Source organism: Ascaphus truei, chromosome 1 (genome assembly GCF_040206685.1).
Source record: "Ascaphus truei isolate aAscTru1 chromosome 1, aAscTru1.hap1, whole genome shotgun sequence".
In the NCBI taxonomy this organism is placed as follows: domain Eukaryota; kingdom Metazoa; phylum Chordata; class Amphibia; order Anura; family Ascaphidae; genus Ascaphus; species Ascaphus truei.
In genome coordinates, this window is record NC_134483.1 from 181,483,243 (window position 1) to 181,510,427 (window position 27,185).

At 43.7% G+C, this 27,185-nt stretch overlaps 1 protein-coding gene across 2 annotated transcripts in view; it reads right to left on the bottom strand.

Moving 5' to 3' along the window:
* The window catches only part of SLC28A3 (solute carrier family 28 member 3), a 147,059-nt gene extending 122,021 nt beyond the window's left edge, over positions 1-25,038 (bottom strand). Inside the window, exons 1-2 of one of the 2 annotated variants that reach the window (XM_075598949.1) lie at positions 24,898-24,987; positions 8,969-9,025 (exon numbers count right to left, since the gene is read on the bottom strand). In XM_075598949.1, coding sequence (XP_075455064.1) covers positions 8,969-8,992 — 24 coding nt within the window. In that variant the 5' untranslated portion in view covers positions 8,993-9,025; positions 24,898-24,987. Of the gene's footprint in view, positions 1-8,968; positions 9,026-24,897 lie in introns of both variants that reach the window. The other variant, XM_075598943.1, reaches the window with a different exon arrangement.
* Positions 25,039-27,185: the final 2,147 nt, after the last annotated feature.

The window sequence follows — 27,185 nt, forward strand, 5'->3', positions numbered from 1 at the left end:
TCCTTAATAGTTGTTATGAGCAGACTAGTCAAACTGGTCAAAGTTGAAACTTTACCCTTAAAAGTTTGGCCGGAATTTGCACCCTAAAATAGGGTTTTAAGGGGAGCTCCAAGTGACATATACCTCCCCAAACATTCTTTTAAACAACTCATGGAGAGATACCTGTGTACAAATCTGAACACACCTTAGATACCTGAGATATACAGTATACTAATTGTATATTTAAATGAACAAAACTAACATATTTCCCAGGTATTTCAGATGGGTTCTCTCTCTCTCAGGCAGATTTTTAAAAAGGCGTCAATTTTTCCATATTCGAAAAGTCAGGCGAAAGGTTTGCACATATCTAGGGCTGACGATACCAAGCTTCTTCAGTACGAGCATGAAGCCAACATTTTAAGCTCTCAGCTCTAAACATTCATATTGACAACAAGTGAAAAAAAAACTAAGTTAAACTTGAAGTCAACCATAGAAAACCTGTTTAATAAATAAAGATAAGAATGCAGATGTATTAATATTAATAATAACAACACTCTTACCTGCACTCTACTGAACTTATGATTGACTAGCGATTAGTAGACCTGGAAAACAATACTTCATACATTGGCTCACAACCATAGCACTTAAAAAATATAAATCATCTGCACATTTCCTTATGTCAAGAGACACGTATACATTGTCTCAGAGTTTGTGTGTCCCACCCTCTTTAATTGCTTATAATTTTAATGACAGGACTGCAAATTAAAAAGGAAAGATAGTGATCATCGTAAAAAAAAGATAACTTCCTTATAAAATATAATGTAAAGGCAACCACAAGAAAAGGGTGATTCAAGATGAAAAAATGCATGCAGTCCATGATAATGTATGTATGGCAAACGTCCTGCTATCAATGTCACTTTATAACCTCTTAATACATGTAGCAAAGCCAAATACCCTGCAGCGCCAGGATATATTTATACTGTTATGCTAAAGACATGTGGTCATAATACCCCTGTAAACATTTATTTAAAGCTATTTTGTTTTTAGCTTTATATATAGCTTAAGTATATGTAGCCCTGGTAAGAAATGGGGCTATAGTTCTATCCTCCTCCTGGTATAATCCCTGGTAAGGGCAGGTTGCCAGGAGTTATCATGGTTTCCCCCACTTCAAGCACTTGCCCTGAGTGGTGGAGGTAGGTCACCTGACCCTGTGTCCAAGCAAGAGACACAGGGGCGGTGCCTGCTGAGATCATAAAGAGCAGTGCATTTTCCTATTTAGTGTGTAATAGTTGGAGTTAGCGTTTGGAAGGAGAGGAGTGATCAGCTCATGAGTAGAGCTGATATAGCGGTAGTTAGTGAGGTGGACCAAATACCTCTCACCCTGCTTAGGGGGTCAGGGAAGAGCTAGCCCCACTCTGGATGCCTTTGGTCCAGAGTGGCGGCAGGGACATCACAAGGGAGAACAGTTAGTGGACTGTGTATCAACTGTACCTGTCGGCTGCTGCTGCCCAAGAGAATAAACAGACTGCTGCTTTTAAAGATAATCCTTGTGTGAGACTGAATCTCTCATCCCTGTGGGGAATCTCTGGGGTAAAGATTCCATCCCGCATTCCTGGGGCTTACTATAGATGGAGGCGCTGCACCATTGAACAAAGACGAAGGCATCCACCCCAGTAACCTGTTCCTGTTATCCCCCATGTCATCGCGGGAGACTCAGGCCCTCCTGTCGCCAGCAGGTATGCACCACACAGAGACATATAGCCAGACCCCAGAACACCTTAGAGGACCTGATCTGCGATTAGGGGGGGGAAGAGGGGCTATATATACATGTTTAGTACTGAAGACTGAAGTATTTGTATTTTTTCTAGAACTCAAATGAAACTTTGTACCTTCAAATAGCAGCTGCTTTATACTACCATGAAGTGCAATTTTTAAGGAAGCACATCTGCGCCAAAATGCATTATGGACATGAGAAGAGAGGCGGGTTCTGAAAATGACATTGTGCATTTAGGGGAAAGAGCTGTACTTGACCAAACTAAATAAATATATTCATATATATTAGTGTGTGCTATCTTAACTTACAACTTGGAGCTAAAGTGTAAATGCATTTGTAATATCTATGAAGTACAAAACATTATTTTCAAACTCTGTTACTACCACCTATATACTGTATGACATACGGTGAGGTTCTGCAGACATAGAATGTTTTTGTTTAATCAGAGTTTCCAGTGTGCAAAAAACCAGCACACGATTTATTAAAGAAATATAATCCTATTACTGTCTATAGGACTTATTTCTTATTTGTAATAATATAGGCCCAATTCTCAAGATAACGAACCTATGCAAATATCTCCCAGTAGGTTCTGGGAGTAAATGAAGCAACCATTTTAGATCTCTCAAATCCTCTGGGGCATTAGCAAAAAGATTAGAGACTGGGAAAAAGTATCTGCAAACACATGCTGTCGATTTGGCATCTTGCAGAAGTTTCCTAGTTCACTTAAAATGTTTGTTCATGTAAAAACCTGGCTACATCAAACACTCAGTGTAAGATGTTTATAGCTTACCGTTTTATTACATTACTTTCTAAAGATGGAGTTAGTTTGTTTTGCCATTGGCAAATTGATGGACTGATCAATAAAAAACATATGCCGGAAATTGTCTATCTTATTGTGGCACTGTATATGGAAACACAAACATCCAGCATGTGGGTAGTGTGGATGAGATTACAGTTGAATGCTTTGCTATTACTATTTCTTTCCATGTCTTACTTTTTTTTCCTATAATAGTACCAGTTCGTTATTTGACCCTTTAGCCCCAGAAGGGTATGCAATGCATTGCAAAACACTGCATACATCATGGTGTTGCGGGGTTAAATAATGACTGTGTCTGCATTGTTTTTAGGATGGGCAGGATAGCTGGTTCGCAATCTGAAATTCCCAAATTCGGTGTTCGTTCGGATGTTGGAGTTGAAACTCCAGAACATACAGAATAAAAAAAATTAAATCATCAGAAGATAAGCCTCTCTCTAGTTTTGACGAACTGGGTGAATTTTTTGGTGCATGAACAGAAAATTGCATGAATATCGAAAGAAATGTCTAAGAGTTTTCCTGATTACAGGAGGTTTTTTTCCATAATTGTTTACAAATTCAAAACAAAAACTAATCAGGTTTTGGCAAAACCAAAACAGGGCAAGTGTTTACAACCAAAACACCAATGAAAGTGACCACCCTTAATTATTTTATTTTTTACCCATTTATGATGACAGAGACATTCAAACAGTTTTGATATAAATTTACAGTGAACTCTAAAAAAGCCTTTAATGTGACTTAACAGTAGACATTTTATCCAAATAGCTTAGAAATTAATCTCTCATTTGGGTCAATATAATGGTAATGCCACCCCTGACAGTTGCTATTTTCTCTTAATCCCTATCCATCCATTTTTGGGAGGAGGGATTTGCGTGTTAGATTAAGTAGAATAAAAGGTTTTAGAAGCAGCATTTACTAGCAAATGATATAAATGATTGAAAACAAAATATTAATTATAAGAACAGCTGAGTGAAGGAGGAAACAGAAGGTAGTGTGACTGGAAAGTGGCAAAAGTATGAAGAATCACTTAAACATCCATTGTGTTAGTTGGCACGTAGTTGGCACGTAGTTGGCACATACTATACTTGGCATTTGTTTTAACCCAAGCACTTTTTATAACTGGAGTATCGTCATTGCAAGTGTGATGATTAATACACTTTTTGGCACACAAGCTTTTGTGTAACAGCGATTTTTTCAACATGAGCAATTTGAGAATCCATTATTTTGTCATATATAAAAATGTGCAATTTATAGTAGAGTTCTAAGTCTGCAGCCATTAAATAGTGAAGAACCGCATAGGGAGAAATTTTGAGTGCGAAATCTCAATTCTAATCTATTTCTAATTAGACTAAATTTGAATGAGTTTGGTGAGTTTCTAAAGGCAACTTGCTGTGGAACTAACAGTTGGGACTTAGGGGCCTATGCACTAAGCGTTCATAAGTTACTTATCGAGCACTTATCGCCCAAAAAGCCTACAGTGATTCTGTAAGCGGTGATAAAAGGGCAATAAAAGCTTGAATGACCCCCAAAAATTTGGTTTAAAAAAAAATAACACTGAGTGATTTTCCCCATTACTGTACTGTATGTGTTAGGGGTGGGGGGGAAGAGGTGTATTTATTGAAATGTATGCCATCTTTATTTATTTTACTACAGATTGGTACTACAGGCCAGTAATGTGTTGTATTTTGGGCCTGTTGTTTTTTGGCTTCATCATTTATTGCTATAGTGATACATCATGTCCATATTATATGGACATACATGGGCATAAAGTAGAAATAATAATCCCTCCTACTGTTATTTGTCCTTTCTGGGATACCCTGTTCTGTTAAAGTCAGCAGTGCTTTCAATCAGCTGTTTCACAATTGCATTTCACAATCATTTGATTATTGCAATTAGTCACTAGTTACTAATCTATTTCCACACTGGTTTCCCCAAGATTCACAGTATTTATTAATTTTTGTTTCCCTGTTCACAAAGAGAAATCATCATTTGTTGCATGGTTTATCCCCTCCAGTGCTGAAACAGCCTGCAAGAGCAACACATTGCTTTTTCTACCATCAATAGTTATTCTTATCCGTATGTACCGTATGTATATTTTCATTTCTATAGCACCATTTATGTACATAGCGCTTCACAGCAGTAATACACGTGACATAATAATATAACACATAATGGGAATATGTGCTTCAGACACAACAGTAACAATAGGAAGGGGAGTCCCTGCCCCGAAGAATTTACAATCTAAGTGGTAATTAGGGAGAACTCACAGAGACAGAAGGAGGGTGTTATGGTAAGTGCATCTGCAAAGGGTTAAGGTCAGTGCATCTGAGACGTATAGTATCAGCTAGTGGAGCTACCCATATGCTTCATGAAAGAAAAGAGGTGTGTTTTTAGCTAGGTCTTACAGGTGGAGCGAGAGCGTGCCTGTCGGATATTGAGGCGAAAGGCATTTCAAAGGTGTGGGGCAGTGAGTGAGAAAAGTTTTTGGTGGGAGAGGGCTTTAGATACAAAAGGGGTTGACAGAAGACATCCTTGCGCAGAACACAAAAGTCGAGCAGGTGCATAGCGAATTAGGTTTTTGTAGTGTGTAGGCGGTCACTGCAGCAGGAACTCAACCGCAAACGTGAATAGTTAAAATCAGCTTTATTAAACTAGAATGCTGCGCATCACAGAGATCACTCTGACGCGTTTTGTTCCTGTGTGGAACTTTATCAATATGTGTCTGACATTGCTCCTATACACCCAGACTGACTTATGGATTTTTAGAAGCACCGGACTATAGGGGTTCATTCCCCCAATATTAGCATAGCGAATTAGGGCTGAGATGTAAGGATGGGCATAATAGTGTATAGTCTTAAAGCGAGGAGGAGAATTTTGCAAGCAATACAGGATTTGATAGTAAGACAGGAGAGGGATTTCAGCAGGAGAGACGCTGAGACAAATTTAGGAGAGAGTAACGTGATTCTAGCAGCTGCATTAAAGATAAATTGTAGGGGAGATATGTGAGAGGAAGGAAGGCCAGATAGTAGAAGGTTACAATAGTCGAGATGGGAGAGACTGAGGGCCTACATTAGAGTTTTAGCAGTAGAGGGACCGAGGAAAGGGCGTATCTTTGCAATATTACGTAGGTACAAACTACAGGTTTTAGCTACATTGTGAATTTGAGAGGAGAATGTGAGGGAGGAGTCACATGTGACCCCTAAGCAGCGTGTGGGTGTATGATAGTACTGCCAACAGTAATGTACAAGGGGGTAGTAGGGCCAGGTTTGGGAGGAAGTATGAGAAGCTCTGTCTTGAACATGTTAAGTTTGAGTTGACGGAGAGCCATCCAGGTTGATATAGCAGAAAGATATTCAAAGACTTTAGTCTGTAGAGCAGGTATGACGTCAGGGGTAGAAAGGTAAATGTGTGCGTCATCAGTATAGATGTGATATTTGAACCCTAGAGATGTGATTAGGTCAAAGAGAGAGTATGTGTAGAGAGAAAAGAGAAGAGGTCCTAGGACACAGCCCTGGGGTACACCCACATATAGATCGACGGAGGAGGTGTTAGCAAATGAGACACTGAAAGTACGATGGGAGAGGTAAGACGAAATCCAGGGTAGAGCTCCATTATGGATACCAAGAGTATATAGAATATGTAGGGTGGTCCACTGTATGAAGGGCAGCAGAGAGGTTGAGTAATATGAGCATAGTATAATTATCTTTGTCTTTTGCAGCATGGAGGTCATTAGTTATTTTAATGAGGGCTGTTTCAGTGGAGTGGGGAGTTTGGAAGCCAGATTGTAGAGGGTCTAGGATTGAGTAGGTGGCTAGAAAGTGGAGCAAGTGAGAGAATACAAGACATTTAAGGAGTTTAGAGGCAAAACCCAGGAGGGAGTCAGGACAAAAATTAGAGAGACAGTAAGATGTGGCATTTTGTGAGCATTGCATAGTGTTATTTATGTGTATTCCATATACAGTTAGGTCCGGAAATAATTGGACACTGACACAATTTTCATAATTTTGGCTCTGTGTGCCACCACAATGGATTTGAAATGAAACAACCAAGATGCAATAGAAGTGCAGACTTTCAGCTTTAATTCAAGGGGTTGAACAAAAATATTGTATGTAACGTTTAGGAATTGCAACCATTTTCATACACAGTCCCCTTATTTCAGGGGCTCAAATATAATTGGACAAATTAACACAATCATAAATAAAATGTTCATTTTTAATACTTTGTCGAGAATCCTTTGCAGGCAATGACTGCTTGAAGTCTTGAACACACGGACATCACCAAACGCTGGGTTTCCTCCTTTGTGATGCTTTGCCAGGCCTTTACTGCAGCTGTCTTCAGTTATTGTTTGTTCGTGGGTCTTTCTGCCTTAAGTTTTGTCTTCAGCAAGTGAAATGCATGCTCGATCGGGTTGAGATCAGGTGATTGACTTGACCATTGCAGAATATTCCACTTCTTTGCCTTAAAAAAAACTCCTGGGTTGCTTTTGCAGAACGTTTTGGGACATTGTCCATCTTTAAAGTGAAGCGCCGTCCAATCAACTTTGCTGAATTTGGTTGAAATTGAGCAGACAATATATCCCTATACACTTCAGAATTCATCCGGCTGCTTCTGTCTTCTGTCACATCATCAATAAACACTAGTGACCCAGTGCCATTTTAAGCCATGCATGCCCACGCCATCACACTGCCTCCACCGTGTTTTTCAGATGATGTGGTATGCTTCGGATCATGAGCCGTTCCAAGCCTTCTCCATACTTTTTTCTTCCCATCATTCTGGTACAGGTTGCTTAGTTTCATCTGTCCAAAAAATGCTGTTTCAGAACTGGGCTGGCTTTTTTAGATATTGTTCGGCAAAGTCTAATCTGGCCTTTCTATTCTTGAGGCTTATGAATGATTTGCACCTTGTGGTGAACCCTCTGTATTTGCTCTCTTGAAGTCTTCTCTTTATGGTATGCCTACCTCCTGGAGAGTGTTCTTCACTTGGCTGGATGTTGTGAAGTGGTTTTTCTTTACCATGTAAAGGATCCTACGATCATCCACCACTGTTGTCTTCCATGGACGTCCAGGCCTTTTTGTGTTGCAGAGCTCACCAGTGCGTTCTTTTTTTCTCAGAATGTACCAAACTGTTGATTTGACCACTCCTAATGTTCCTGCTATCTCTCTGATGGATTTTCTTTTTTTTTTTGCAGCCTAAGGATGCCCTGTTTCACTTGCATTGAGAGCTCCTTTGACCGCATGCTGTGGGTTCAGAGCAACAGCTTCCAAATGCGAATGCCACACCTGGAATCAACTGCAGACCTTTTACCTGCTTAATTGATGATGAAATAACGAAGGAATAGCCCACACCTGTCCATGAAACAGCTTTTGAGTCAATTGTCCAATGACTTTCGGTCCATTGAAAAAGAGGGGGCTACATATTAAAGAGTTGTAATTCCTAAACCCTTTCTCCAATTTAGATGTGAATTCCCTCAAATTAAAGCTGATAGACTGCACTTTAAGCCCATACTCATTATTTAACTGTAACTTGAATTTATTTTGGTACACAGACGAAATAACAAAACTTTTATCAGTGTCCAATTATTTCCAGACCTAACTGTATATGTTTGCAACCCAGACTAATGTAAGTGGAATGAAATGCTCGGGGCTCAAGTAGGGCAATATAACTATATTAAAAGGAACACGAATTATCAGTGTAACTCCCTTTGGGATTACCATAGAGTGTAAGGAGTTAAATAATTTGAAGGCATTAGATATTGAACACCTGCCCCCTTAGATAGTATGTTGTGAACTGACCATACAGGGGCCTGGCCACACCCTGCTTTTGGAATATGCTGGTCTGGGGTTACTCATCAGAGGCTGAGCTCCACAATTGTTCTGTTTGGAGTCAGAGAGTCAGAGTGGTTATAAATAGCAGGGGAGAAGAACTCCACCCTAAGACCCCTGGAGGAGAGACAGTGGAAGGCGGTCTGACTTGTATATAGAAATGTAAACATGTAGCATATGGTAGGCATACCTTTCTTTGTTTTATAGATAGGGAAGTGCCCTTGTTGTCAGTCTCCCTAGAAAAATTAGGGATATAAGTACAGACTCCCAGTAGGGAGGCATGTGTCCTCAAGGAGTTACCCCAAATTCTTACTGTGGGACTCTTAGAAGTGTGTAACATTTAAAAGTGAGGAGGATAATTGAGTGCAAGATGCGAGATTTGATAGGAAGTGTGAATGTGTCTAAATCTGGTTAGTGAACATTTTTACAAGATTTTTGCAGATTTGTGAAACTTTTTGCTTACACTCACTCGGAAAATCTGGGACATTTGCTAAGTTTTGTCCGTTATGCGTATTCTAATTTCATCCATGAGTAACTACCATACAAGTTTAATTAAGGTTATTCCAACCTGCAACAAACCTTGATTGATAAATCCTCCACCATTTAAGACTCCTACACCTTGAGAGGATTCAAAGCCTGTTGAAAAATGTTGAAATTAAGTATTTAAGAGACGTCTCCATTAACCAGCAAAATGGCAATAAGCCAATAAAATTAGTGCTCGATAATAATAATAGCATGTTCTTGTATAGCGTTGCTAGTTTTACATAGCGCTTTACAGAGACATTTTGCAGGCACAGGTCCCTGCCACGTGGAGTTTACAATCTATGTTTTTGGTGCCTGAGGCACAGGGAGATAAAGTGACTTGCTCAAAGTCACAAGGAGCCGAGACTGGGGATTGAACTAGGTTCTCCTGCTCAGTGCCAGTCAGTGTCTTTACTCACTGAGCCACTCCTGATGTCTATTAATGGTACTCCAAATGTATTGATAAACTCCAAAATGGAAAACTTTCATGATACACTGAAGTATTTAGAGATTTTTATTTATGTATTGGCTGTTTTTTTTTTGGCACTTGTGGAGTAAAAACTCAAAATCATTAATTTATATTTCATGAATATTAGGCATATTCAGAATGCCTTTATCTCAATAGTTGTGAGAACCCAATGGCCTTTATTTAATATGCTGGGAAGTCTCTTCCCGGTGCAAAAGAATGGGATTACAAATTTCTCCAGCATCGGGAATTGGCTTCATAGTATATTCAATAGAGGCCAGTGTTTTTTATAATATGAATATCATGGATGAATTAGATTGTTTTGTGCACATATATCTTTTATATTATTGTTTGTGTAGCCCCCCCCCCTTCTCCTGGAGTGTTACTAAAAGGTAACCATAGAATAGAAAGTCAGCTCCACCCAGTGATGACACAGCAGACAATGTCATAAGAGTTATATAGGAAAGGAGAATGGAATTCTGGGGAGTTCCAGTCCCAGAACCGCAGTGGAAGAGTAGCATCCCAGCTCAGAGATAGAGAAGAATTTTCCCACTGTATAGTTCAGGAAAGGCCCCCTTCTATTGTGTTCTAAAATAAGGACAGTGTCCCATGAGTTATGATCCTTTGTCTATGGCCATAAGTAAGTACAAGCATGCCCCACAGAAGGGAATGCAGACATGCAACTTGGGCCATGCAAAAGGCCACCAGGATGTCTGGGGATCAGCCCTACAAGCAGTTTCAGTAGCCCTGAGGAAGTGTCAGTTCCCAAGCAGGGATGGAGAAGTAACAGTAAAGTTACAGACAAGGCCAGGATCACAGTCGGGACTCACAGAAGAAAGTGATTCAAGCAGATGGAGAAGAAGGGGGTCTCCGATCCACCAAACAAAGATTTAATGTTGCATTAGAAAAACGCCTTGTGTCCATCTTTTGACACCGCCCAGCAGACCACCGACACCCCGAGAAGAGGTAAATGAATACAGTATGTATGTCTGCTATACCACTGCACTGATGTAATCTCTTTAGGGAGCCAGGCAAGGAAGGTTACATTTGTGTATTCCTTCTTAGCAGTAGAAATGATCTCAAACAAAATGGCTTTGCAAAAACTTAAACCAGGTCAGTTCAGCAGACTTGTTTGTTTGCTTTGTCAATGTACATCTTTGCTTATTACTGTAAAGTATGTCTTACCAGGTCACAGCAGAACTAAATGGGTAATTGGAGTATAATAACTTTCCCTAAAAATCTCTATTTTAAATCTCTAAAATTATTTAATGAGAAGACACAATGTTTTATGTTAGTTAGTTAGTTAGTTAGTTAGTTAAAAAATACTTTTCAATATAAAATCAAATTGGAGTTCACATTTACAGGGGCATATTCAGGTAGCTCCGATAAGTGACTTAACACTTGTTAAGTGCACTTTTCAAACGATATTGTATGTGTAGCTACCCAGAAAGCTTCGATAACATGTCAAAATCGCTTGAAAATGGCTTTTTAACGAACGTTAGCACTCTTTTACAGACCAGCCATGCGGTAGCTCAAAAAATGCCCACACTCAAATTTTTTGCAAGGAACTGTTTGCTTTTCAGGTAGCTTTGATATGCACATCACACTTTAAAACCTGCATATTTAGTGCTGGGTGGCACCTGGCTGTGAAGGCTGGCCATAGTGGGGCATCATGGGGCTGGACAGGGCCGCCGACAGGGTGGTGACAGCAAGGACAATTGTCCTGGGCCCGGTGGCCAGACAAAGCAGTTGCCGCCTGGACCCTGATCTCCCCCATCTGCAGGCCTCTCTCACTCTTTCCCACGATGAGCTTCTACCCTCATGACGGTCTCCCTGTCATGTCGGTGTGCCGGAAGCTGAGACCCAGCTTGCTTCCGGCGTGCTGACGTCAGAGAGGCCTGTCACACACCAGCGTCTGAAGCTTGGTGTGGGACAGTGAGGGAGGTCCGCATCTGGGGGTGTGCTGGGGCCTGGCGGAAACTGCTGTGTCTGGCCACCGGGCCCTCCACAGCCACCGGGCCCAGCCTGAGACCATCCCCAAGCTAAATATATGTATTGGGAGGATTGTGGGGGTATTTTTATATGTATTGGAGGGGTGGGGTATTTTTATATGTTTTGGGGGTGGGGGTATTTTTATTTTTATATGTATTGGTGGGGGGTATTTTTTATATGTATTGGGGAGATGTATTTTTTATATGTTTTGGGGTTGGGTGTATTTTTTATTATGTATTGGGGTAGGTGTGTTATTTATTATGTATTGGGGTGGGTGTGTTATTTATTATGTATTGGGGTGGGTGTGTTATTTATTATGTATTGGGGTGGGTGTATTTTTTATTATGTATTGGGGTGGGTGTGTTATTTATTATGTATTGGTGAGTGGGTGAATTTTTTATTATGTATTGGGGGGTGGGTTTTAAATGTATTGGGGAGGGGATTAAATGTATTTGTTTTTTTATTTTTATATGTATTTGGGGTGTGGGAGAGTTTGTATGTATTTAGGGGGGGTTGTATGTTTTTGTGGGGGGATTGTGTGAGGGGAGGGGGGGTTTTGTGAGAGTGGGGTAATTGATGGGAGGTGCAGGCGACTGAGAGGAGAGAGGAGGTGATGGAGGGAAGGAGCGTGGAAAAGAGGGAGTAAGAGTGAGGCGCAGTGGGGAGAAATACATGCGAGACGGGGGGATTGAGTGAGAGTTGGGTTATTGATGGGGGGAGAGTGAGAGGCGGTGAGTGAAGAAGAGGGAGTGAGACGGAGGGGAAAGAAATACATGGAAAGGGGGGAGAAATAGAGGGGGCTTGTGAGATGTGAAATGGGGGGGGGCGCGTTTGCTAGACCGCCGCTGGAAGGGGGAGGGTGGGTTAGAAGTAACTCTAGTCCTGGGCACTGTAAAACCTGTCTGTGGACCTGGGGCTGGATATCTGCTTAAGGACAAGCTGGCAGTGCGGAGGACATACTCTGTCACCATTTAATTTAAACCAAGCGTTATTTATCATTAAAGCTGCTGACCATTTTACCTCCAATCGTGTCTACTGGTGCTCTTTGGGGGTTACGCTTGGAAAGGTAACAGGGTATGTGGAATTGCTTACAGGTCATGTTTCAGGGCCACTCACAATGTTTAATAACACAACCTTACACGTATAAATATGTATTAATTGGATTGAAGAGCATTAAAGATGCAGTCTCACTTAATTGCAAACGTATATCATGTCATATTAAAGTATATGCTATAAATGTTTGTAAACACCTAAAATCTACAATGTTATGCCCTTATCTTTGCTATTATACTTGTCTGATTTAAAATACCAAACCAAAAAAAACAAGCATCAATCCCCTAATTAGGTAGCTTGGCTCCTACTTGGTACTTAGTGGTGGTTCCTTATTTTGTTTATCAGTTATGTAGCCCTGCTTCCTATCGCTAGTAAGCCGCTACCCTGTGCTGTGTTACCTGAAGGCTCGCAAGGCCTACGTCTCTGCCACGGAGAGCCTGGGGTGCGCACAATATTTATACCGGGTGCAGCGCCTCCATCTGCGACAGCTCCCGCCAACGGGGGAGTGGGTCTTCGCAGGACGTATATGCAATAATTACACACACAGCCAAGTACTATAACCAACCTCCTTTACTTGCCGGCAAAACTCACGTTCAGGTACATACAATAACATTACAGTGAATACACTTTATAACACACCATGGCGGACGCCAACACTATCTTGCGCCACGGCGGACGCCAACACTATCATGCGTCACGGCGGACGCCAACACTCTCCCACACCCTCCACCGGGTGATCCCACCCCGTGTCCGATCCTTACGGATTAGTCCCCCCCGCTCAACTGTAGGCAACTATGTGTGTGTATGGGTGACTGCGCAGCTACAGTGTCTCGAATGAATAATTGGTACCGTTGGTGCACTTGTTGAAATACCTGCCGAACACTCCAGTGCCCGGGACTGCTACGGTCTTCACAAAGGGTCTCTGCACGTCAACACCGTTCTCTCTCTCTCTCTCTCTAGGGTCCGGGGCGATCCAACCCGGACTCCGGCACCAACAAGAGGGGTCTGAGCCCAGACCTCCCACTCGATAGTATAGTCCTGATCGAGATCTAAAAATACTATGGGAACAGGAACCTCGCTAGGGCGATCCCTAATTTAGCTTGTCTCTATCGTGACTCAGGGCATACTGGGCATGGGGCACATGGCCTGCGCCGGGGAGGATCAACCTCCCCTACACAGACACTCCGTCTCCTCTCCAACCAGCTCTCCTCCACGTGCGCACAACCACCTCTCTTTCAGGGTGAATCAGGGATCACGGCTACATCCTCCCCCCTGTGGATTCCGAAGACCCCGCTTGGACAACAATACAGTACAACCAGTTTATATAATGAAAAACACGAATACATCGATCTCTATATAAACTTGTACATTTCACTGAACATGATAATAACGGATTGAACCCGGCTGCGAGCCCACTGCTGAGCCTCGTAATGGGGTGCCCCAAATTGATCATAAGCCATCCTCATTGGAGGTTGACTAGCTCTTTGGCTTCTGCGAACTTGTTCTTCAGCCACCTCCTCTGGGGAGTAGCAATTCCCATTTGGCAGTTCCAACTCTGTCTTTGAGGGGCTTGATACGTCTCTTTGTGTCACAAAGCACGGGCTCTGCGGGTCTAGCGGCATACTCACTGGAGTCAGCGTTTCTATCGTTGGACCAAGGGGCTCTTTACCCGTAGCTCCTTCGGGAGATGGCCCCGCGGTTGGAAGGCCCCTTTGAGAGGTTCCCTCCATAGGATCGTCCAGACTTTTGTCGCTTTCTACTTCGGCCTCTGAGGACATTTCTCCATTCAGCGGAGATGCCGGCCACTCCAACTCTCCCTCCTCTACTTGCGGAATAGGCAATAGATGATTACGATGCCACGTCTTTACCTGACACTCTGAGTCTTTGATACGGTAGACTGGAAGGCCAGGCAATTGAGAAATCACCTCGTACACCCCCTCCCGCCATCGGTCAGCCAACTTATGTTGTCCCGGTACTCCCAGGTTGCGGAGAAGTATGGCATCACCAGGTTTAATGTCTCTATGTTTCACTTTGTGATCATAACGCTTTTTGTTCCCGGCATTCAGTTTTTCAGCGGATCTCTCGACTTGCCCATAGGCCTTCTGTAGGTTCTCTTGTAATCTTTGTATATAGCGAAAATGGGTAGTATTGTGTACCCCATCAGCGGAGACTCGCAATTGTATGTCCACTGGTAAACGGGCTTCACGGCCAAACATGAGGAAGTAGGGCGAGAACCCGGTATATTCGTGTCGGGTGCAATTATAAGCATGGACGTGAGTCTCCACATGTCGACTCCACTTAGTCTTCTCCACAACGTTTAGCGTATCCAGCATGTCCAGCAGAGTACGATTGAAACGTTCGGGTAAAGCATTTCGCTCTGGGTGGTAAGGGGTAGTAAGGGACTTTTTGATGTGTATTAGGTTCAACAATTCTTTTATTAGCTTACTTTCAAAGCCCCGTCCTTGGTCGGAGTGCAGACGTTGGGGAAGCCCATAATGCATAAAATACTTCTCCCAGAGTACCTTAGCCACCGTAATGGCTTTTTGATCTTTGGTCGGAAAGGCCTGGGCGTAGCGGGTGTAATGATCAGTGATGACCAGCACGTTCCCTATGCCATGGGTGTCAGGCTCGATGCACAAGAAGTCCATGCAGACTAAATTCATAGGTCCCGTACTTTTTAGGTGGCCCATGGGGGCAGCTCTAGTGGGCAGAGTCTTGCGTTGGATACACCGCACACACCTACGACAGTGATGCTCCACGGATTCTCTCATTTTTGGCCAAATAAAATATATCTCTCACTAGTCTAAAAGTCTTATCTACCTCCAGATGTCCGTGTTCATCATGGAGAGCTTTCAACACTAAGTACTGTAGTCTTATTGGTAACACTAGTTGTCGGCGATCCGGGTGGTCATGATATTTCACCACTCGTTACAACAGCTTATCTTGAATTTCAAATTTGTCCGCTTCCCGCATCAGTATACCTCCGACATCCCCCGGAGTCTGGCGAAATAGGCCCCGTCGATTTTGTCGAATGGCATCACGGATAGTCCCGGCAACCGGATCTTGCTCTTGGTAACGTACCATATCCTCCCAGGCGATAATTTGATCGGGAGTAACATGCATTCCACTTGGGTCACGATAGGCTTCGGGTATAGCGTTAGAGGCACACCCCAGGGAGTCAACGACCTGCAATTCCGAAAAGGCTACTTGCTCATCTATGATGGCGACCGTGCAACAGAGCACTCTTATCCCTGGCCCAGGAATGTGGCCGTCGGGTGTAGGGGTCAACCCCGGTCCCCTCGACATGGCGTCTGCTCCAATGTTCAAGGGCCCAGGTTTGTATTTTAAGGTGAAATTGTAATTGAAGAGCGCGGCCAGCCATTGATGTCCAGCCGCATCAAGTTTGGCGGAGGTCATGATGTAGGTGAGAGGATTGTTGTCAGTGCGTACCTCGAATGACACCCTGTACAGATAGTCCCGATGTTTGTCCACAATGGCCCACTTAAGGGCCAAGAACTCGAGCTTGTGTACCGGATAATTCTGCTCGCTGGCCGTGAGACTACGGCTGATATACGCTACGGGTCGCAATCCTTCAGGATATTTTTGATACAACACGGCCCCTAGGCCACTCAGACTGGCGTCCACGTGTAGGATGTAGGGTTGGTCGGGGTAGGCTTAGGCCAAGACCGGAGCAGCCATCAGGCTCTGCTTCAAGTCGTGGAAGGCTTGATCGCACTCGGGGGTCCATTTATCACCGAAGGGCTGTCTGGCAGAGTGGGTCTTCTGGCCTGCCTCTGACGGGTATATTCTGAGTAGGCTGTTGAGGGTTTTGGCCCTACGTGAGTACCCCTCCACAAATCTGCGATAGTAGCCGCAAAATCCCAGGAACGAGTGCAACTCCCCCACATTTTCCGGGTGAGGCCAGTTGACGACAGCTTCTATTTTGGTGGGATCAGTGGCAATTCCTACGCCGGACACTATGTGTCCCACGTACGTCACGGAGGTCCGGCAGAACCGGCATTTGTCCAGGGAGAGTTTGAGGCCTTCCTAGGACAGTCTATCCAGTACCTTCAAGAGACGGACCTCGTGTTCCTCCAGGGTTTTCCCGAAGATTATGATGTCATCTAGGTACACCAGGCATTCTCAGGGGCTGAGGTCCCCCAGCGTCTTCTCCATTAACCGCTGGAAGGTGGCTGGTGCCCCGCATATGCCTTGGGGCATGCGGGTGAACTGGTAAAACCCCAGAAGGCAGACGAAGGCTGTCTTTTCTTGATCCTTGGGGCTCATAGGGACTTGATAGTACCCGGACCGTAGGTCCAGTACGATGAACCACTGGCTCCCGTGTAGGGTATCGAGAATCTCCTCTATGCAGGGAAGGTTATACTGGTCCGGCACCGTCCGATTGTTCAGCGTCCGGTAATCTACACACAGTCTCACGGTCCCATTTTTTTTCCGCACGACTACTATAGGAGAGGCGTAGGGACTTCGGGATTCTTTGACAATCCCGGCGGCTTCCATGTCATAGATAGCCGCCCTCACATCCTCCACATCCCTGGGAGTGAGCCGACGTGAACGCTCTCGGAAGGGCTTCTCATCGTCATCCGAATGGTGTGCTGAGCGTGGCGACTACACCCCACATCTATTTCCCCGGTAGAGAATACGGAGTGTCTCTGTTCCAGTTGCACCCGTAACCGTTCCTTCCAGGCTCCTGGCAACTCGATGGAACCAAAATCGAAGTCTAGGGCTGTCCCTGTCTCTTCCACTCGGAATTTCTTTTTGAGACACATCCCATTATTCCAGTGTTTCACCATCTACCAAAGATCCATAAAACTTTGGTCTGCCCTCCTGGGAGACCAATAGTTGCTAGTATTGGATCTTTGGGAGATGGTGTCTCTAGATATGTGGATTATTATTTGCAGCAATTTGTTTATGATTTACCATCACATATCAGAGACAGTGGTGACCTTTTGGATAAATTGATATGTATTGATTGGAAAGGGGGTTACACTGGATGTGACCTCCTTGTATACCATTATAACTCATCAACATGGTATGGCAGCTGTCAACACTTATTTGGAGCACTCCACTTTATCACTTACACAGAGAGCTTTTATTTTGGATTGTATACACTTTTTACTAACACATAATTATTTTTTGTTTGATGACACTTTTTATCTCCAAATATGTGGAACCGCTATGGGTACCAGCTTTGCTCCATCATATGCCAACCTATTTTTAGGTTGGTGGGAGTCGGTCCACATATTTGAAGATAACAACCCTTATCGACATTTTATCACCTTTTATAGACGATTCTTGGATGATTTAATATTTATTTGGAATGGAGGGGAGGAGTCACTTTTATTATTTATTATTTATTAATCACCTTAATCACAATGATTTCCATTTAAAATTCACTTACACTTATGATTTTCACCATATTCAATATCTTGATCTATATTTATTTATTGATATGCACATGAAAATTGGTTCAAATATTTATAGAAAAGAAAACTCACGTAACACATATCTAAGATTTTACAGCTGCCATCCAAAACCCCTCTTAAATTCAATACCCAAAGGACAACTCATCCGGTTAAAAAGGATATGTTCCAATGAGGAGGACTTTCTGATTCAATCAGAAGAACTCTTAAAAAGATTTGAGGAGAGGGGATATCTAAAATCAAATCTTGAAAGGTCATTTACTGAAGTTAAGGATATGAATAGGGATGATCTCTTAAATAAACAAAGGAATCCAAAACAGAATACATGGGACTCAAATAGTCCAATTTTTATAACACAATTTAATGTTCAAACTGATAGTATTAAGGAGATTGTGAGGAAACATTGGAATGTGTTATCTGCAGACCCCTTACTGAAGAAAGTATACCAGGAGGGCCCACGTTTCGTCTTTAAAAAGGCTAAAACAGTTGCAAATTATGTTTCTCGAAGTCTCTTTACAACTAAACAACAAACACATGGGGTTAGTCTCCCAAAAGGCTGTTTCAAATGTTTGAAGTGTATCTCCTGTACGTTTTTGGAACAATCATCTAATTTCATATCCTTTAATACAGGACAAACATACACTATAAAATCCTTCATAAATTGCAATACCACATTCATAGTCTATTTATTGGACTGTGGATGTGGTAAGCAATATGTGGGACGTACCACACGAGCATTGAAGGCCAGAATGCGAGAACATATTAGGTTGATTAAACTTAAGGATCTCACACACCCGGTATCCCAACACTTTACTACCTGCAAATATGGAGATGTTACTAAATTAAAATTTAGAGGAATTGAACATATTGAAATACCATATAGGGGTGGTAATAGGTTGGAACTACTGGACAAAAGGGAACTCTTTTGGATTTTTACTCTGAACACTAGGATCCCTTATGGATTGAATACGGATTGGGATTTAAACCCATATCTAAAATAAAGTATTGATATCTAATGAATTGTATTGTAAATCCATAAATTACTATTATATACAAATTCATATCTTTATGTATATTTATTCTATTTGCATCTAACATCATTTTCTATATTTGATATTTGATTGTATAATGATTAAATAATATACTAATAAGTGCTATTGAATGAATGGGATTACTATGTCAAATTGGTTACATCTTAAGATATTCATCCTCAATTCTGTATAATGGTTAAGAATATGATCTGAAACATGTGAACCCCATGTCCATACCCTAATAATATGACTTATATATATGTATAGAATTTACTATTTGAACAAGCATGTGTATCGATTATTCTTTTGTCATTACCCTTGATGAAATGAATAAATTGATTAACAAATCTTGTATGTATATGCTTGTTGTAGAATGGAATCTTCTGATATGTATAGGGATATGAGGGTTCATATGTTCACAATTTAATGATTTTTAAAATTGTCACGATTAATGTTTTCTCTATAAACCTTGTTTGTTTGTTTTTTAATCGATTTTATTTAAATATTCTATGTTTATAATTATAGTTATTGTATACATTATGTTTTAGTAGACTAATAAAGTTATTTTAATTTGTGTTAGGTTTGTTAAGTTTACATTGTTAATAAAGCTTGTTTTGTGCTTAGACGCGCTGACGTCACCGCTATACCCGGCGTGGAGCGCAGTACTCGTGACGCGCTCTGGAAACATGGCGCGTCGCGTGTGACGCGACTGAGCGACGGGTTGGCGGGACGATTGGCGGGAAAAAGATACTATATTAGGTAAGAGGGGTTATCAGATCATTGTACACCTTGATAAAGAGCGGAAGCTCGAAACATGTCGGTGGGGGCCTGAGGGCTCATTTTTTCTTGTTTGCCATGCTCTGACCCAATAAACCTCTAATTTTTGGGACACACTCTCTAGCAATTTATTTTATACAGTAGTGCTCCAACTCTCCTTCCTGGATATCTTCCACTCGGGTCATGTTTACTTGCACGGCTTCCTCCACCGAACTGACAGGATAGATACTCCCTATCCGTTGCCCCACATCGATGGCCAGGGGGAAGGGCGATAGATTCTGCACCATCACGTCAATCTGTCGAGGAATGGCGGCATGCCAATAGCGAAATTCGGGTATGAGCCGATACCCTCGCCGTACATCCTCCCCGGGGGTACTCTCTAGTGAGAATTGCTGGTCTTCGGCTAGGCGCTCCGCATAGGCACACCAAGTGGGAATTCTTTGCGTCTCGCCGGGGAAGAGTCGTGTCAAACCCCGCCGTACGCAGAACAACAGCCCGTAGTCATCCGAAGGAGAGGGGGGCGAGGCTGGGTCTGCTTGCACCAATTGCACCTGCAGGCTTGACATGGGGAGCTCTTTATTCTCGTGTAGATAGGCCCGGATGACCGCTTGTACAATGTCAGCATTGGTACCGAGTATGATCGGGTACTTGGGGGTGTTTCTGGGTTCCGGACACACCAAGGCGTCCACCTTCATTTTCCCGTGTTGAGCTGCTGTATTTCCAGGTCCATGGTCACTATCCCATCGATGGCGTAGTCGTCATTGCTTAGCCCGCGTACCTTGATGTGGTCAGCCGGTCGCAGTGGCCGCTTTTGAAGATGACGATCATAGAACCCTCTGTATATGATACGGATGTGAAACGGGTAAACAGCAAGTTAACCCACCAGGCGCTCAGAAAGCATGGCTGCAGCTGTAAACTGGTGCTTGAATAACAGTTAATGTTGGTAACGACCGCCACAGACCCCCAGTGTAATCTTCACAAATGTAAATCTCTGCAACTGGCTAACCATAAGCACAATAAAGTTAGAGAAAACATAGAAGTAGATAACTTACAACTGGGGGATGTAGAGAAGTGGCTGGTCTATCCTCCGGTATGGAAATGCTGCATGTCCCTCTGCTAGCAATGTGTCTTGACGACTTGATCCTCTCAGCCCGCCAGCACTTTCTTCTGCCGCCAACCCTACATCCGCTCGATCGCGGTGGGTGGTCACCTGACCGACGGCAGTGCCGGTGTATACGGGTGTAGCAGGGGGATGCAGGTGCACCAGACGCAGCCCGGCGTGCAGGCAGCAGGCACTGAAATACTGGAAATCCTCCCAGGAGAGGTGTAGATGCCGCACAGCCGTGGAGTAAGAACTTCAGAGAAGGCTGATCAGTGATTCATAAAAAACTTTAATGAAACAAAGTGCAAACGGATCCTCTTGACGCGTTTCGGCCCGTCAGGCCTTTGTCAAAGGCCTGACGGGCCGAAACGCGTCAAGAGGATCCGTTTGCACTTTGTTTCATTAAAGTTTTTTATGAATCACTGATCAGCCTTCTCTGAAGTTCTTACTCCACGGCTGTGCGGCATCTACACCTCCCCTGGGAGGATTTCCAGTACCTCTGTATATGATGGTGACTTGGGATCCGGTGTCTAGTAGGGCAGAGGAGTAGATTCCATCAACTAGTACCCGGATCAACGCTACAGGCCCCACCCGGCTACCATCTTCTGCCAGCTCTTCCCTTCCGGAGGGGGTCCCGGCCCTGTCGGTATCTGTCGCATACACCCCGCAGACCATAGCCTGGGGCGGGAACTTCTTGGGGGAGGGACTCCGGCGTCGAGAATCGCCCAGGCGACAGTTGTAGGATAGATGCCCCCTCTTCCCACATTTGTAACATGAAATATCATGCGGAGGTGACGACTGTCCCACGTAATGCGGTTTCTCTGAGCCGGGCTTGTCCGGTGGTTCCTCCTTCTTTTCAGTACTTCCTTTGGGTTTAGTGCTACCGCTAGTTTTCGGCTTCTGAGTGTAGTGCAGCATGAGATGCGTCTCGTGCTCTTTCACCTGTTGCAGGAGTTGGATGAACGATGGGGGGGGGATCCCCTTGTGAGGTGATCACGAATCATGCTGGCTATTGGGTGAGTAGGGCTGGATCCGCGGAGGTACTGGTTGCGGAGATATTCATCCATCTGTGAGGGCAGCACATGTTTGTAATGCAGCAACGGACCGAGAGATATTTGCACGTGGTGTATATAGGCGGACAGCTCTTCCCCCTCCCTTTGATTTATGGCATAGAACTTGGCCCACAACGCAGCATCATCCTCTTTCGTGCTATAGGCTTCTGCCAGAAACTCTATCATCAAGCGGGAGGTTAGATCATGGTATTGCTTGTGGTGTATACTGATCAGGGTGGCCGCTGGGGGTCGCAGGCACTCCATGAGTCTCTGCCTTTTTACCACATCGGTGCACGACCATTCTTCCATTACTCCCCGCATGTGTTCTTTCCAAGTTTCTAACCCATCTTCCCCGGTAGGCAAAGGGAGGGTCCCCGAGAAGGCTTTTAGCTTCTGGTAGTTCTGGGCATGGGTGGCTAAGGTAAGCGCTTCGACTAGCGGCGGTAAACTGGGGGGGCCGGATAACTGGTCTATTTTGTCATTGAGTTTCTGCAGCATATTACTACTCACTCCGGCCTCAGTGGACGCTCTTGACCCTGGAAAACTAGATGCTGACCGGCAACTACCGACGTCGCTCGCGGCATAGTGAGCAAAAGGGAGGGTGGGGTCATCCTTATCCAGCGAACGTACGAGGGGATCTCGGAGGGGATAGACAAAAGGACTACCGCCTGGCGGTGCATCGGGCAGGGCCAGAAATTGGGGAAAGGCAGGTTCGAGCGCTACCAGGTCACTCCGACAGTCCACAAGCAATGTATTCCATTTAGAGTTGTGATCTACAAGTACATCTACCAGGCGAGCTTTGGCAAAACCCGGGAGTTGTCGCAAGGCCGTCTGTAAAGTCTCTAACGGTAAGGCCATGGGCACTCGGGCCAGCGCTACGGCGCGACTGGTAGGCATGCGTACTTGGAGGGCCCAGTTGCATATCTCGTGCCAGGTGGGCAGAGCCATGGTGACAACAAATTTAGGTTCGCGGGGCACCCCAGGTCTAAGATCTCAGCAGCGCCTCCAAATGTAGCCCTGCTTCCTATCGCTAGTAAGCCGCTACCCTGTGCTGTGTTACCTGTAGGCTCGCAGGGCCTAAGTCTCTGTAACGGAGAGTCTGGGGTGCGCACAATATTTATACCGGGTGCAGCGCCTCCACCTGCGACAGCTCCCGCCAACGGGGGAGTGGGTCTTCGCAGGACGTATATGCAAGAAATACACACACACAGCCAAGTACTATAACCAACCTCCTTTACTTGCCGGCAAAATCACGTTCAGGTACATACAATATTATTACAGTGAATACACTTTATAACACACCACGGCGGACGCCAACACTATCTTGTGCCACGGCGGACGCCAACACTATCATGCGTCACGGCGGACGCCAACACTCTCCCACACCATCCACCGGGTGATCCCACCCCGTGTCCGATCCTTACGGATTAGTCCCCCCCGCTCAACTGTAGGCAACTATGTGTGTATGGGTGACTGCGCAGCCACAGTGTCTCGAACGAATAATTGTTACCGTTGGTGCACTTGTTGAAATACCTGCCGAACACTCCAGTGCCCGGGACTGCTACGGTCTTCACAAAGGATCTCTGCATGTCGACACCATTCTCTCTCTCTCTCTCTAGGGTCCGGGGCGATCCCACCCGGACTCCGGCACCAACAAGCGTGGTCTGAGCCCACACCTCCAACTCGATAGTATAGTCCCGATCGAGATCTAAAGATACAACGGGAACAGGAACCTCGCTAGGGCGATCCCTAATTCAGCTTTTCTCTATCGTGACTCAGGGCTAACTAGGCCTGGGGCACATGGCCTGTGCCGGGGCGGATCAACCTCCCCTACACAGACACTCCATCTCCTCTCCAACCAGCTCTCCTCCACATGCATACAACCACCTCTCTTTCAGGGTGAATCAGGGGTCACGGCTACAGTTATATATGTATATATTCTTTTAATAGGAAAAATGTGAATCTTTCATTTTTAATGCATGCTGGTTAATATTTACGTCTCTCTTTGTGGAGCTATTATATTGTATTAATACTTCAGATGTGTCAGGGTGGTGCTAGAAAAGATCACTCATTATGAATGTCACAAACTCATCGCATTCCAAAAAAAACAACATTCTTTCTGCTGCAGTAAATGTAACTAACTACTGTGCAGTCAAACAGCTAGTTGTTGATTCTTAGCTTACAGTATACGTTTTCCAATGAATTTAGCCCAAGCAGCACTTCCTTTCTAGGAAAACACAGCCAGAAGCAGTCATGTGGAAGGATTTTTTGGTTCTAAGGGTCAAGGGTCTAGACTCTCTGAAGCCTTTTAGAAGTATAGCCTATTTTTCTATGTCGAGATAATATATAAATATACTAGTTATTATATGTTTTAAAACAAAAAACTATGTTGAAGGAATATTATGAGTCTTCCTCAAATGCAAGATAAAGTGTGCACTCCTAAACGGTATGCCCATGATTTAGTATATGATGTAAAGTACATTTGTGATGAGTTATGATTTATTAAGAAACACAAGAAGGGTGAGCCTATGGTCTGACAACCACAACTCTGCAACATTTGAGGAAGATAGCATTCCCCTCAAAGGGTTTTATACATTATATGGGAAACCTTACAGACCATGTACTTTTACTTCTGATATTTTTTATGGCATTTTTGAGTTTTATGGTAATTTTCTGCACATTAAGTAGACCTCTTTAGCAAAATGCATCTACATCTCAATGCCGTAACAAAGAGCTTATTTAACCACTGCATGGAAACAAGAAAGGATTTGGCACTTCTTGCAGATCAATTGATTTCATTTTTTTTTTTACCATAGTGTCTTAGATTAAAAAAAAAAAAGAAAACAAAGTCCTGCTTGAAACACCTGCAGATTTGCAAAATGCAGTAAAAGGATGGCTGAGAAGAGACCGTAATGATTTTCATCACATCTCATGCATGTGTTAGGTTGATTTAACTTTCTTATATACAGAATATATATATTTTAACTATATACATTTGGCATACGTTATCGTTTTAGTAATAATAACTCTGCATTTGTTTTGCGGGTTTAAAGGAATCATATAGTGACGTACCTGGAAGGCAGAATTGCTAAAACCATTAGATCCCCCATGAGTTTTCCCATTCAGCTCCATGTTGTCACAAGGCAGATCCTTTGTATGGGTTTGTAAATGTTCAAACAAGTGTTCTCTTGCATACAGTGCAGAGGTCTACCTGTATTCAGCCACTCCCATCCTTGTAATCTTGTGTCATTGCTCCACCCTTGAAGCAGCATAGCTTGATTCTTCATTTATATAAAGATTGCTAAATACATAATACGAATGCTTTTGTTTTCCTTATTTCCACATAAAGCAAGTCAATTGCTGCAACAAGTGTATTCACCCCACAGGGGAAAATGATTTCATTTATGAACAATGGGATACACTGTAGGATGGATGATTTATGTTCCTGTTTTCACCCAGCATAACCTTATTTTGTCTGCATTGAAGCCTGCTTCTCTCTTCAGACAACAATAACCTATAAGCTGATTTCAGAGTCTAAGCTTGAATGGGTTGTTGACTCTATACTTCCTTAAGGCAGGATTTGTTTACGATATGCTAAATACAACTGACAGAATTTTAAGGCAGGGGTGAACAAACATTTTACACTTAGCACCCCTTTTCATTCGTGATATTAGTCAACTCCCGCCCCCCCCCCCCCACCACGATGTACGGCAAATCATATTATTTTTTTTATTAATAGGTATAACATTTTAAAAACAGTAACAAAAATGTTATACAGTAGTTTATTTTTTAAATAAATCAGCATAGTAGTATAAGATAATACTGACTGCAATTTTGTTCTCCCTCCCCCATCCCCTCTCTGATTCTCTCTCCCCTTCCCCTTATCCCCTATTCCACTCCTCCTACCTCCTCCTCATCTCATCTCTCCCCTCCCCTCCTCATTTTATCTCTCCCCCTCCTCATCCCTCCACCTCCTCATCTCACCCCATTTCTCCCCCTCCTCCTCTCATCCCCTCCCCATATCTCTTACTTATCTCATCCCATTTCTACTCCTCATCTCTCCCCCTCCTATCATCCCCTCCTCATATCTCATCCCCGCCTCATCTCTCATCCCATTTCTCTACCTCCTCATCTCTCATCCCATCCTCATCTCTCATCCCCTATCCCCTCCTCATCTCTCATCCCATGTCACATCCCATTTCACATCCCCTCCTCATCTCTCACCCTCTCCTCATCTCTCATCCTCATCTCATCCCTACTCATCTCATAACATTTCTCCCCCTCATCATATCCCATCTCTAATCCCCTCCTCGTCTCTCATCCTCTCCTCATCTCTCATCCCCTCCTCATAGTGTATCTCATCCCATTTCTCTCCCTCCTCATCTTTCATCCCTTCCTCATCTCTCATCCCATCTCACTCCTCATCTCTCATCTTCTCCTCATCTCATCCCCTACACATCTCATCCCATTTCTCTCCCTCCTCATATCGTATCCCATTTCTCCCCCTCCTCCTCATCCCCTACTGATCTCTTATCCCATTTCTCCCTCTCCTCAGCTTCCATCACCTCCTCAGCTCTCTCTCTACACCCCGGCCATCCTGCTCTGCCTCCGTGCAACTCCAAACTCTGCTGCCGACTGCTTCACTCTGGCGGCCAGCCACCGCCGCATAATCTTTTCCCACCATCATATTTTCCCTCCGCATGTCTCTATCACCACCCTGCTTCACTATGCACCCCCCCCCTATAAAATCTAGCCCCTGTTTGTGTACCCCTGGTTTAAGGAATCCTCAAAATGTGAGGAAGGATAACTTAAAACAAAAAATTAATTCCTTAAAGGCAAGACCATCTATGTAATATCCACTATCTCTGGATGGTGCATACAATTTTTGAGCAGTTTAGTCTCAGAGATTGGAACAGGCTTGGGTAACCTTGACATATGGGCAGACACACAGACACATACACACATAACTAGTGTGTCCTATCACACTTATCTTTTCCCCCTCCATTCTCATCGTACTTCCATTTCATCTCAACTCTTCATTCGTTTCCCCCTATAATTGCTCTCCTCATCCCATACTGCAGGAACATCCCTCTTTATGGACACTGATTAATAGGCTGTGAAAGTGCTTCCCAGTGCTGGTGTAGAGTTCAGCTCCATTTAAGTAAATGAGACTACAATCTTCTGCAGCACAGGGAAGCTGGATGACGACTGACAAGGTATTAAATGAGGGCTATTTATTTTTCAAACACCACACCTCTTTGATTGTGAAGTGTCCCTGCACAACCTGCACTTACTTCCTCAGACAGGCAAGAACAAGCACTGGATTTGCCAACAATAAAATTACTTATTTTGAGCAATGG